Raw genomic sequence first — 12,992 nt, 5'->3', positions numbered from 1 at the left:
CGTACCTGCAGTGTGACTGGGGCATAACGAGATGAAGTTTAATGGTGACCTGGGAGTCCCAGGAAGTTTGCCATAGGTCACAGAAGAGGTGAGTAAGAAAAGGAAGGCAATCAAGAGCAGGAATGAGTCGAGCAGCAGAAAATGCTAGCAAGTCTGCACGTTCATTACCAGCAATTGCAACATGACGAGGAATCCAGCAAAACTTAAACGACTTCTTGCCCACAGAAAACGGAAGAGCCACTCTTGAATTTGGGTGACAAGGGGATGAGAAAAAGAGGCCCGTAAAGAAAACGCACTGTAAGAATCGGAGGAGATAACAAAAAAAGGATGAAGAGGAACGAAACAGACTTCAGAGCGAAAAGAATAACTAAAGTTCTGGTGTGAGAACATCTGCAACAGAAGAAAGAGAACCGGAAAAAGGAGACTCAGGGGAGACAACAGCAAAACCAACACCACGAAGGGATTTGGAAACATCGGTAAAGATAGGAGTAGCAGAAGAATGAGAAGACATGCGTTCAGGAAAAAGGGAGTGGAGAGCAGCAGGAGAAAGAAGAGAGCTTGTCAAGTTAACACAAACGCACAATAGCAGGCAAACTTCATCCCTGACTGTGGGTTTGTACGACGTGGGGTGATGAAAGTCAGTGTGAAGGGTAACTGTTTTGACAACTGTTTTTATTATTTTCATCAACATGGTTATATCCTGTCACATAAAGCATATCTTGATGTCTGTTACAATACCCAAAATGGAAGCTCCAATATGTCTATCTTTTCCAGAAATGTGATAATACAGGAATCAGCCATATTCTCGATACATACCACATCGCGAAAGGTAAAACAGATCCACAGTTAACAGTGAGAGCCCCAAACACTGGCATGTGGGGGCGCGTCCACGCGTGCTCTCGAACATATGTTGGCAACACGGCAGGCAACATGTTCGGGAACATGTTTGCAGCATTATTTTGACTGATGTATGCAAACATGTTTCAAGGCGGCTTCGAACACTGGCAGCTGAGGCGATGGGATAAGTGTTTCCATACCAGGCAGCTGAGACTTCATCATGATGTTGCTAACATGATCTGGACACTGCTGTTCCCAGCATTTTTGCAGCGTGTTCGAACTGCGTTGCTTACATGTTGCCAGCACTTGTTTGAGCACAGGTGTGGACGCGCCTGAGATACACACAAACGTATTTGCCAATCACCACTTCTAAAAATTACAGTAACTGGGTAATGTTTCTCGAATAATGTAATACACTAAAAGTATAGTCGTCAGCAAGGATAGATTCTTTGTTGGAAAACTATTTTCTGTACACTGAAAATCATGATTATTAATACTAGTAACACACATACATCAAAACTTAAACGCTTGTTAGACTGAATATGAGTAATTGCCGTTATTTTTAAGAATTTATTTTTATATACCCTCCTCAAAATAACACCAAGGACGGAAGGAGGTGTTTTCTGAATGCTTGCCAGTGTGTGAGGTGGGTCTTACCTTCGTGTTGCCAGTGTTAATACACGGCTGGAGCACTGTAAGCATAACAGTCATCTGAGTCATGCAACTTTTACACTATTTAACCCAAAACTAAAAACTAGTATTTTTTTTTTACCTAACATGCAAAGCTATTCCTATTTCTTTGCCCCAACACTCAAAACTAACACATGGTGTTTGATTCAACACACAACAATACTCATCCCAGCTATGTGACACCACTCATTTTAATAACTGATATAATAAATGATATGTCATGTAGGCAGTTTTATTATAATTGTGAGATACAGCATAAATATTTTTAAACATTATTTTAAATTTAAGTTTTTTTGCTAAATATTGGATTTACTGTGAGAAAATTCTAACCTAAATACACATCTTCAATGGTTTACATAAATTTTTTTTAGCGAGTTTCATTAATCATATGGCTTACAGATAACACTATTTTTATTACATGAATCAGTGTACTGTATACAAACACAAGTAACAGTAATGCTATCAGCCAAAGTTAATGAGGAATACTGGAACCCCTTCAGTACGGAGAGGCCTCACTCCGGCCAGCCAATTTAGGAGCCCCCCCCCCCAACTGAAAGCATTAGTACACAAGAAAGTTATAGGTTAATAATACATTATATTTTGAATACATATCAACGAGCAACAATGTAAAATCAAAGCATTTTAATTTTGTTTTGTCATTCATTTTCTAGAAACCAACATGTAATGAACTTGTAAAGAAGCGCTACTTCGATAAACATGGAGAATATGACAGAGGAATCAGTAACCTTTTCTGTTTGTTTTCTGGTTAACCGACGCCAGTTAGGATTTTTAACTGAACTGAACTGAAAAACTTTAATCTGGCATGGCGTGGTTGTAATGTTTAATTCTTATTTGTTTATTTATAAGGTACCCCAGATCTTCAATAATTTTTTATATTCTTCAGGTGGGTAACTCTTCCTCAAAATCCGTCTCATATTTGACCCATTTGGGCTGAGAGCATCATTTTTAATTAATCTTTTTACCAGCTTTAGAGATCCCCAGGTTGAGAGGAGGTTAATGAACACTGCTGTTTGTCATGTCAGTTCTAAGCCAAATAAGAAGGGGATTATCTTAGGAAAGACTAATTAAAGTGAGGGTTTTCATAAGTCTTCGTAAATCCCGCTACAACAAGACTTCTCCTACAGACTGTCATAAATTGTCTGGAACTAGCAAGGATAAAACAAAGACTATCTCCTTGGGCTGAAGGCATTAAAAATCTGCAGAGCCCTTATGAATGGTGGTGCGAGGGCGGTTTATAGCCAGCCACCCTTCTTCTTGCCCTCTGTTGGCGTAAGGAGTGGGTCAGACTGGGTGGTGGAGGAGTTGCCTTGGAAAGTGGCGGCCGGGGGTGTGGGGGCCTTCTGTTCAGGGCTAGAGGAAGTGGAGGGCTGAGGAGCAGATGGCTTGTCCTTACTCTCACTTGATTTGCTCTTCGCTTCAACGGGCTTTTCTTTCTTCCTCTCCGGCTCTGTCTTCTTCTCCTCTGGCACTGTCTTCTTGTCTGGCATTGTCTTCTTTTCTGGCACTGTTTCCTTCTCCGCTGGTACTGTCTTTTCTGGAACTGTCTTCTCCTCTGGCACCGTTTTCTTTTCTGGCATCGTCTTCTCTTCTGATGCTTTCTTTTCCTTAGGTTTGGTATTGGTCTCTTCTGGCTCTACATCTATTAGCAGGGCTTCAGCTGGCTTGGTCTTGTTTGCTGTTGGCTTCTTAGCCACTGCTGGCTCGGACAAGACCGGACGCGGCGGGGCGCAGCTGCGCTCATGCACAGGCGTTTCTTGGGGCTTGGGTGTGGAGGGAATGACGGTGATGGCGGGGGGTGGGGAGGTGCGGATAGGAGGGCGGGCAGGGCGGCGTACAAAGTCCATGGTCTCTAGGTCGTCGGTGCCTGTGAAGTTGTTGTGACCCGATGGCTGGGGCTGGGGCTGACGGGGGCGAGGGGCGGCGTGGTAGGGTTCAGGGCCGTGACGGACAGCAGCAGATGGTCGGTGGGACTGACCTACTTCCTTTTCTGGCTGTCGATTGACGTGTGCCACTTTGGGGACGGGGCGGGGCTGCTGCTGCTGTTGCTGCTGCTTCTGCTGCAGATGATTGTTAAGGGGCAGAAGTCCATTGGCTTTGATCTGGCTTGGTTTAAGTATTTCTTCATTCTCTGGGGCTGGGGCAGAAGGCCGGGGAGGCACGGGACCCTCCCTCTTGGTATCATCTTTGTTCACCTTCAGGAGGGCGGGTGCCTTAGCTGGGCCTGGGGCTTCTTTTTTCTGCACCTTGCTCTCAGATTTCATCATTTTTTTTTCTCCAGGTGTTTCGGATTCTGTCTTGATAAGGGCAGGTGCCTTTGTTCCAGTTTTCGCATCATCAGCAGATGTGGCAGTCTTGGTGTCAGCTTTGGATCCAGTGAGCTTCTTGATGGAGTCCTTGGAGAAGATGTTGACAGGCACATCGAGAGAGACGTTGGCCTTATTCTCCTCACCATCGCGCTTCAGGGATGTGGAGGAACGACGGCCAGGCACTGCCAGCATGTTGGGGTCCTTCACCTGACCTGCGAACGGAACCAAACAACACAATCACATATCAACACCTACCTTCACCAGTATGAACGCACTTCTGATGTCATTATATATGTTATACCTTGATTGTTAATGTTGTTGTGGTTTGCATCATCTGAAACGTGAACCTGGTGGACTGCAGGCTGAAGTTGCCTTTCTCCTGCAGAACACCATCCTCCTTTCGGGGGATAGGGAGGGGGTCGAAGGACGTTTGTATATAGCTGAGCGGAGGAGCCGGACATATTAAGGTCATTGTGTGAAGGGGTTCTTCTTCAGCATTCACAGATCATTTGCATCCTAAGATTATTTACAAGCACTGTGAATAGTAATATAGCTAATTTGTTTTTACCTGGCAGAAATGGGCCACTCCCCCAACTTACATAGGAAGTTGTGGCTGCATGAATTTCAGTGAGCCTAGTTACAAGTCAAAGCAACCCTGCAGGCTGACTACACTTGTCCACCAACTGAACAGAATGGAGTTTGGGACCTTCGTTAGATTAGCAAAAACAATATTATGTGTGTATTGCACCCACCATCCCTGGCCTTGCCCGGGGGCGACCATGGCTTGTTGATCATGTCGTTGCGGGGCGGCATGGGTGACTCAGAAGGCGAGGCTTGAGGGCTGAGGTCGAGGTTCTTGATGGCGTCCAACAGGTGTGGGCCGGTGTACAGGTCAGGGAAGGGCGAGCAGCCGCGGGAGGAACCTGGGGACCCGTCGGGGGTGCCTTCCTCCATGCGGCGCCGTGCCCTCTCCATCGCTGCCTTCAGGCTCTCACGTCCTATATCGTCACCAAAACCAATCTGGGACCTGAGATGAAACCAAAATATGAAGTGGAAGAAAATACGCTGGCGAAGAGAAACAGAAAAATGCAGATAAGACATGATATACCCCATTTCCTTAGGCAAAGCTATCCTCCTACATGTCACATACCTTCACATGTTTCCAGTTCGGAGCTAATATCCAACATCAACACTGAATACATGCTATAAGTGTCTGTGAGGACTGGTGGGAGGGCACTGATGGAAGTGTTTTTAGGACAAGTCTTGTAGAATATTATTAAATCTGTTTTAACAAAAAACGTACATAATCAAGTTCTTCTCCGCCCTAGCCAGTTAGTGAACCCCCTCTCTTTCAGGCAGCAGACGAGTTCTCTAGTCAGATGTCACTGTCAACAGGTACAGTTGGTTATTAGCATTAATTTCGTCATCATCTCAACCCAGGATCTTACTTAAGAGATGGTGCGAGGTAGGTGCTGAAACAAAGAAAGAAAGCTCAAAAGTAGGTTACTTATCAAACAGCATGCTATGTGAAACAGGTATAATCACTGACATCATTCAAGTCTTCGGAATCCTGACTCAGCCTTGCAGGCATAATGATCTAATTGTATTATTTTTTCTGTGAATAAGGGATTGAGACATTCATTTGAATTATAAAAAGATGGTGTCAAATGCATATCGTGTGTTTATCCTTACATGTTTCATAAATAATTTCAGTCCTTTGTTTAATTCCTTAATCTCATCAACTTCCTCTCAGTCTCCTGCACCATATCACATCCTGGGCCAGGATTCACAAACAAACCTACCTTTCATAACTCAGATTTGCTTTGCAAGAAGAGCAAGGAACATGGAAAGATCATTCATTCATTATTCACTCACCGTCTCTGCTATGGATCAAGACAACCTACGGTAACTTTCCTGTCGTAATTAAGATGTGTAAAAAGAGACAACAAACGACGTGGGAAGATTCTACACACTCATTGTCCTTCCCACACAAAAATTAATCACAGCAACCAGAGGAAACTGAAAGCAAGTTTGTGTGAGTCCCGACCCTGACTGAGCCACTGGATCAAAGGAGCATATCCAGTTTTCCAATGGTCCTCTGGAAATACCTCTTCTCTCATGTCAGTGGATGTGACAAATTTACTTCACAATTGCCTTGAAGTCTTCCCTTGTGATTTCTGGCTTTTATGTGGCAGAGTCACAGAGGCAGGACAGGTATATAGAAGAATATAAGTGCTCGTGGGCCCTTCGGGCCCCTCGCACTTCCTCCTGCGGAGGGCTCTCGCGCTGCTGTAGTTTATTTTAGTTGTACCTATGGTGAAAAAATTCTGCGGAGATCCTATGCCAGGCGCCTGGAGCGGCGTTTTTTGGTCAAAATGTGATCGCTCATTAAATATAGTAAAAGTTTTTCAATCGTGATGGGACCAAGTTTTTTCACATCAGCGAAGTTTTTGCAATTTTTGTGTCAATTTTGGTGAGATTTGAATGTGTAGTTTCGGCTGCCCAAAACACACACACACACACACACACACACACACACACACACACGGCTAGTGCTATAGTATATTAGATACACTATGTGAATGTGTGTATGGACTTAACCCCTTCAGTGCCATAACGCATTAGTTTGATTTATTCTTGATACTTTCGACGATGTCATTCAACTTAAGAAAGATTTGTTTCGAGGGGTTAATGAAGGATAAGTCTAACTCTCCAATTCGAAAAATATCCCTAAGCTGAATAAAAATGTCTGACGAGAGTTAGAACACGAAATACGTCACTGGCCTAAAGGGGTCAGCGAGCGCTGAGACTCGGCCACATGTCTGCCAGTCATTGCAGGGGGGAAAGGAATGCCCTGAGGCAAGAGTACAAGTTTTTTCAAATAGTCGTTCCATTTTCTTTTTCTGGGAGTCTTTGCATTCCTAGTATTATATTTTGTTTTCTAACTTTATTTCTCTCGAAGTGGATCCCCTACCTAATATCATGGATATGTCCTTAGACCATATACTCGTTGATCATGGAGGTCCCCAACAACTCTTCCTTGCCAGTATACCTCTGTACTGGCATGTTAATATATTCTTTTATATTATTTATGGATACTAAATCAGTTACAAGAAGGTACAAATAGCGTACAAGAGACTAATAAGCTGTAACAGTCAGAGTACATTGTTAAGGCAGGGATGCAAGAAACCTTGCCAAGCTGCCGAGACTATGGCGGTGTCTCTTACATTTCGGTGTGGTTGTCGTCCATCTTGCGTGCTCTCATAGCAAGCCACGCCACTCTGCGGAACCTGTCGGCGGCGCTCTCATTTGCCGAGGTCTCCTGAGCGGGCTCCTGTGGGTTGCATTAATAAAGGATAGTAATTATTTCCTACGATGAATAAGATTCCATTCCAATTTCGTATTTTCTGAGCTCATTTTGATTTATGGCTCAAGATCGTGACACATGGAGAGCTGCCATCAAGTGAAAAGACTTACACATATTGGGATGGTCCATAGTGTCTTTAAGGGAAACAGTAATATTCAGTTCTAGTTTTGTTATGAAGTATCTGGCACACAACTGAAGTTTTAGCTCGGTTATAAAGTGAAGTTGAAAGTATAAACACACAATCTCATACACAGTTTCAACTAAAATTTGGTGATGAAGTGTGTGATAGCTGTATGAGTAAATATAAAGAATAAACAATCTTATACACAACTCCTAGTCTGGTGATGAAGTGTTTGGTGGAAGAATGCGTGAAGTTTAAGGATGAAAAATAATTTCACCTATAGCTTAAGCTCTAATCTGTTACTGAAGTGTTTGATAGTAGTCTGAGTGAAGTTACAGTACAAACAAGGAATCTATTACGGGACTTAAGTAAAAAAAAAAAAAAAAAATGGTGCCAGACACAACAAACTTCGCCCGACAGCAATTATTTCGTTTTCAACCGTTTTTAAGTTATAGCCCTCTGAAAACCCGTGATCTTGCGTTTAACCTTTCAAGGTCACTCAAGGTCAAAGGTCATAGTGCCAAATGAAAGCCCATATGAGAGTTCCTATACCTCCATAATAGTAAATATCTCTCCCTTCAACCAGTTTCGAGTTATAGCCCCCTGAATATCCGTGACCTTAAGTTTAACCTTTCAAGATCACTTAAGGTCAAACGGCGAGGTATCAATTCAAAACCCATGTGGGATTTCCTATACGTTGATAATAGTGAATATCTTTATCTTCAACGAGTTTCGAGTTCTAGCCCCTTGAATAACTGTGAGCTTGACTCTGGCCTTTCAAGGTCACTTAAGGTCAAAGGTCATGGTACCAATTAAAATCCCATATGGAACTTCCTATATGATGAATAGTAACTATCTATCTGCAACCAGTTTCGAGTTAGGCTATAGTCCCCTGCATATCCGTGACCTTGAGTTTGACCTTTCAAGGTCACTCAAAGTCAAAGCTCTTGGTACCAAATGAAACCCACATGGGAGTTCCTGTATGGTGATTATAATAAATATCTCTATCTTCAACAGGTTTCAAGTCATAGCCCTCTGAAAATGTGACCTTGATTTTTACCTTTCAGGGTCACTCGAATACCTCCAAAATTTAATAAATTCCTTTTGGGACCAGTGCCCACATATCCTGAAAGTTTCATGTAATTTCATTCTACCGTTTTTCCGTAATGTTGCTAACAAAGCAAGAAAGAAACAAACTCAACCAAAAACAATATCGCGGCGGACTCCGTCCGGACGAGGTACGAAAGTCAGTGGATACGTCACCTGCTCTGCCTCGATGGCGTCCTCTGAGCCCATAGCAGGAGACACGTGGAAGTCCCGCATCAGACGTCGCTCCCACACTCGCATCTTCCTCCCAAGGGCAGCTGCAGGCACACAGGGCACGTGAGAGGAGGGTTATTTAAGGAAAGGGTATGTGAATGGCTATGTGAGAGGGATATGTGAGGAAGGGATATGGGAAAGTAAAAGTATGTAAGCCGAAGGGTATATATGAGAGGATATATGGGTGGGGTGGGTATGAGAGGGAGGGTTATTACAGAGGTGTGTGATGGACAAGTATGTGAAAGGTGGATTATGTGAGGGAGATGTATGTGAAAGGATGAGTATGTGAGGGGAACGATATGTGAGAGAGAAGGAGATGGGACAATTGCAAGGAGAAGATCAAGGTAGGGAATATGAGGGAGAAGAGGGGAGTTAACATGAAGGCGAGGAAGGAGAAAATGGAGAGCAATACGAGTAGAAGGAATCTGAGAGAGAGAGAGAGAGAGAGAGAGAGAGAGAGAGAGAGAGAGAGGGTGATGGGGAACGGGGTATGTGAGGGAGAGGGAGACGGAGGGAGGGAGGGAGGAGGAAGATGCATATGAAGGAAAGGAAAAGGTGCAGGGGAAGAAAAACCTGTCGTTCAAGATTTTTCAACATTTAGTTCCAACTCGCTCTCTAACCCTGTCAGGAAAAGTAAGTATTTTTTTTTTCACTGCCGTCAGACGATTTTATTCAGCTTCAAAGATCCCCGTGTAAGTAAAAGAGTTACTGAAAGGCCATGTTCAACTCACTCAAGGTCTTAAAATGACATCGGTGTTAATTTAATGGACGTTTCTGAAAGCTTATTTAGTTTTCTCAGTGTATCAGGGGACATAGTTATCAAGTCCCTTTAGTCAATTTGCGGGAATAATACGTCTCCACTGCAGTTTACTATTATCAGATTTTTTTTTCTCTGGTTTGGTAGGAAAGTGTATGGTTGCTGTCTGAGTGAAGACAAAATAATACTCAGGCAATCTCGTGCACAGTTTTAGCTCGACAAGATTTATAAGCATGGGGCCTGATGTATTTTGTCGTCAGGCAGTATATTAAACCCACTGAATGCCATAACGTGATTTTTCGTTTACTCACGCTACTTCCAGACGGTTTTATTCAGTTTTAGCAAGAGCTTTTGGGAGAGAGAGATGAGATGCCCCCGTAACTAACCCCTTAACTGACCCTTCAGTGCAAGAGATCGTATGAAAGTTGAGTAAATATCGCCTGGTGGCAGCAAAGATTAGGTGAAAATTCCGTCATTGGATTCATTGGGTTAAAATGATTTGTGAAGGGAAAGACAAACCCCCAATACTTGACAGTCATATATGGAGCGCCTATCAGCCTGCATCCCACATTATTATAGTGCAGTTAGCAGTGAATCAGAGGGGCCATACATGGTCTATATTCGTCAAGTGCTGTAGAATTTACCATAGCAAAGTGGGTGTAAATTCCTTCTTTTTTCTTAGTCGTGTTATCTCCCAGATTATTTTACCCACTTGAGATTTTTCGAACTGGAGGGGTCAAGCAAAACATTTGTTAATCCAAAAGTAAGGGGAAATCTCATGCTACAAACATTACTGTATGGTGACAGAGACTGAGATATAAATATAAAGTTGTCATCGTACTTAAAGAGATGTGCATACGGCCTTTCTTTCGGCTCCCTGTCTGTCAGTTTGAGTTATATTCTAGTTGACATAGAAGACTTCGTTGCACTTCTTCCTAAGCGACTTATTCCCGTATCGACCTTAATATCGTCCTGCGTGTTATTTAAATATCTTTACATAGTTTACAGCAGTAATATTCAGAAGGATATTGAAGTTTAAGGTGCAGGATAAATCGAAGTCTCTATATTCACTAAAAACAGAACCTTCAATCACTGAGGTCAATGTCAGATAAGGAATTGAGGAAATGTCTTTGTTTCGGCTTCCCTTCTGTTTCCGTGTAAGCTACAGGGTGTGTTCCTTTCGGCATATCCTCACCTCGGCTCTTCTTGGCGCACATCGACACGTCCATCCCGTTCTGGCCGAAGAGGTCAATTAACTCGAACCTGAGTGAGGAGATGTCGCCCTTGACCTCGCTGATGTCGTCCTCATTGACGGGTCGTTCCTCGTTGCGTCGCTGTAGTGAGCACACGTAGCGCCAGATGAGTGCCCGCATCACTGACAGGTACCGGTAGTCACGGGCGCGGCGACGGCGGTTCTGGGTCTGTGGAGACGCCGCAAATAATATTCCATTAATTAACATTCTTTCGAGGTGGTTGGTGCAGTTGGATATCTTATTTAGGTTAGCTGACCTGAGAGAAATTCTAGCTGTCAAAGGGTTATACACATCACTTAAACAGCGTAGTATATTACGTTTGTGGGGGTGCATACTGAACTTTTTACAGTAAGAGGAAACTTCTCCAAACAAAATCCGGGATGTTGCCTTTGTTGTCCGGGCAACATCCATGGTTTTTGACACTGAGATTAGAATGGTATAATTTATATCTATTGACTGCAATTCCCCGGAGTATTAAGTTTATTTCTCTTACAAGTATATGATTCTATCCATCCTTGGTTGACAGACTATAGGTTTTATCTCCATGTTCTCACCTTCCTCGCAGTGCAATAGTATAATTTTGAAAGTAAAATGGGGAACATCTCCAAAATAATCCTTGATCTGCCCCGGTCCGCTGGGGGTGGCGCCCCTTCCGAACTGGTAACTTTAATACAGAACTAACATAGGCGCTATCAAGAAAATGGTACTAAGCAGCTAAAGGACCATATGCAGACTCATGCTATGGTATCGTATTAATCACATGAAATCGTAAGGAAGTGTCCCTCCTCAGGGTACAGTACATGATGACAATATGCTGTTTCTATCGTACAAATATTTAACTTCCTCACCACCTCATAACACTAATGTTGTTGCTGCTACCACTGTCCCCGTCTCCTTATTCAGCTCTTGTTACTGACACTACTACCCCAGGATCCATATTTAGTCAGGATTTTTTTTTTTTTTTTTTTTTTTACCATAAAGGCATCTCCATTATCATGAATCATATTTTCCCCTTGTATAATATTACTTTAACATGCTTTCGTGATTGTGAAGAATTTGGAAGTTGTGCGAGCTGCTGAATACGTACATTCTCAAAACCAAACTTAAGCTCAATAAAGCTTATGAATAGGGCACTTGATCCCGTCCCTTCACTGCAGCTATCCCTGAGCCAGTATGATAGGCGGCTAAGGAGGCTCGCTGGTACCTCTTGCTTACCAGTTTCTTTCTGCCACGGGTAAGTTAATATAGCCTTGTATACTACGTGTCAAGTGGGGTTGGTGGAGGATTAGTGCCCCTCCCTGTAAAACAATTAACTCTAAGCCGTTGGCCACCCCGTTTGGGATACATGGCGTCTGGCAATGAATGAATGAATGAAATACTGTTTTTGTGATGTATGTCAATATAAAACAGATCTAAATAATATGCAAGAGAATACTAAGCCATAATATGAAACAATAAGTTAATAACAAGAGGTGAAAGAAAGCCTCTTGAGCCAACGACAATACGAGCCGTGGCCCATGTCCCAGCACCCACCCTTGTAGACATCCTTCTGATGAGCTCCTCCTTCTTGCTCTGCTTGCCACACATCCTAAGGAAGCCCTTCCAGGTGGGGAACATGTTGAAGGGCGGCGGCAGTGTGTTACCCTCCTCAAAGTACGACATCCACAGCTTGGTGCGAGCGAATTTCCACTCAGTGTCAGCGTGTTCCTGTAGGGTTTAACAGAAAATGATTATAAATTTGAGTCCAAACTGAAGTATTAGTGAAGTGACCTTAAATTTTAAGTGAAAGCTAAAGCAGAAGTGACTATGTGATTAGCATTAGAAATTCCACTCATGTTCCTGTTATAAGTCATCCCTGTAAGTCTCAAGTAAGTTTTTTTTTTCCTCTCTCTCTCTCTCTACATGCCTTATTGCTATTCACCTCTTAAATACGATGACGTATTTCTTGCTTTATTCTTACAACTTCCGGACGATTCTGTTTAGCTACTGACAGCCACCTGGTAGAGAAAAGATATAATGTATGAAGGGTATATCTAAATTCTCGATTTCGAAAGTCTTCTAATCTGAACAGTCACCTGGAGATGGCCAGAAAAAATATGTCACCGGACTGCAAGGATGAACCACTCCGGCACGATAACGACTTCGGCAATTCAATGTTACCGCTGTCAAAGTATTCTGAGCAGAGCCTCTACTAGTGAAGGGATTAATGAAGGGTGCAGTATATCTAACCTCCTGTTCGTAAAGTTTCTCTAAATATAAACAGTAACCGCTTGGATGCAGCAAAAATAAAGCGAAAAAATACGTCATCATTTTGGAAAGG

General features: G+C 43.0%; 1 protein-coding gene across 1 annotated transcript in view; it reads right to left on the bottom strand.

The window, feature by feature from the left end:
• Window positions 1-2,665: 2,665 nt before the first annotated feature.
• The window catches only part of LOC145394171 (transient-receptor-potential-like protein), a 45,806-nt gene continuing 35,479 nt past the window's right edge, over window positions 2,666-12,992 (bottom strand). The window contains exons 15-20 of the mRNA XM_080268151.1: window positions 12,206-12,379; window positions 10,615-10,840; window positions 8,606-8,706; window positions 7,082-7,188; window positions 4,607-4,881; window positions 2,666-4,066 (exon numbers count right to left, since the gene is read on the bottom strand). Of these exons, the coding sequence (XP_080124277.1) occupies window positions 2,781-4,066; window positions 4,607-4,881; window positions 7,082-7,188; window positions 8,606-8,706; window positions 10,615-10,840; window positions 12,206-12,379 (2,169 nt within the window). The 3' untranslated portion in view covers window positions 2,666-2,780. The remainder of the gene's footprint in view (window positions 4,067-4,606; window positions 4,882-7,081; window positions 7,189-8,605; window positions 8,707-10,614; window positions 10,841-12,205; window positions 12,380-12,992) is intronic.

This window comes from Coenobita brevimanus, chromosome 26, assembly GCF_032717465.1.
Source record: "Coenobita brevimanus isolate Jiangsu-jjx chromosome 26, ASM3271746v2, whole genome shotgun sequence".
Lineage (NCBI taxonomy): Eukaryota > Metazoa > Arthropoda > Malacostraca > Decapoda > Coenobitidae > Coenobita > Coenobita brevimanus.
Note: the sequence above shows the minus strand (reverse complement) of the source record. Positions and strands in the feature narration are given on the sequence as shown.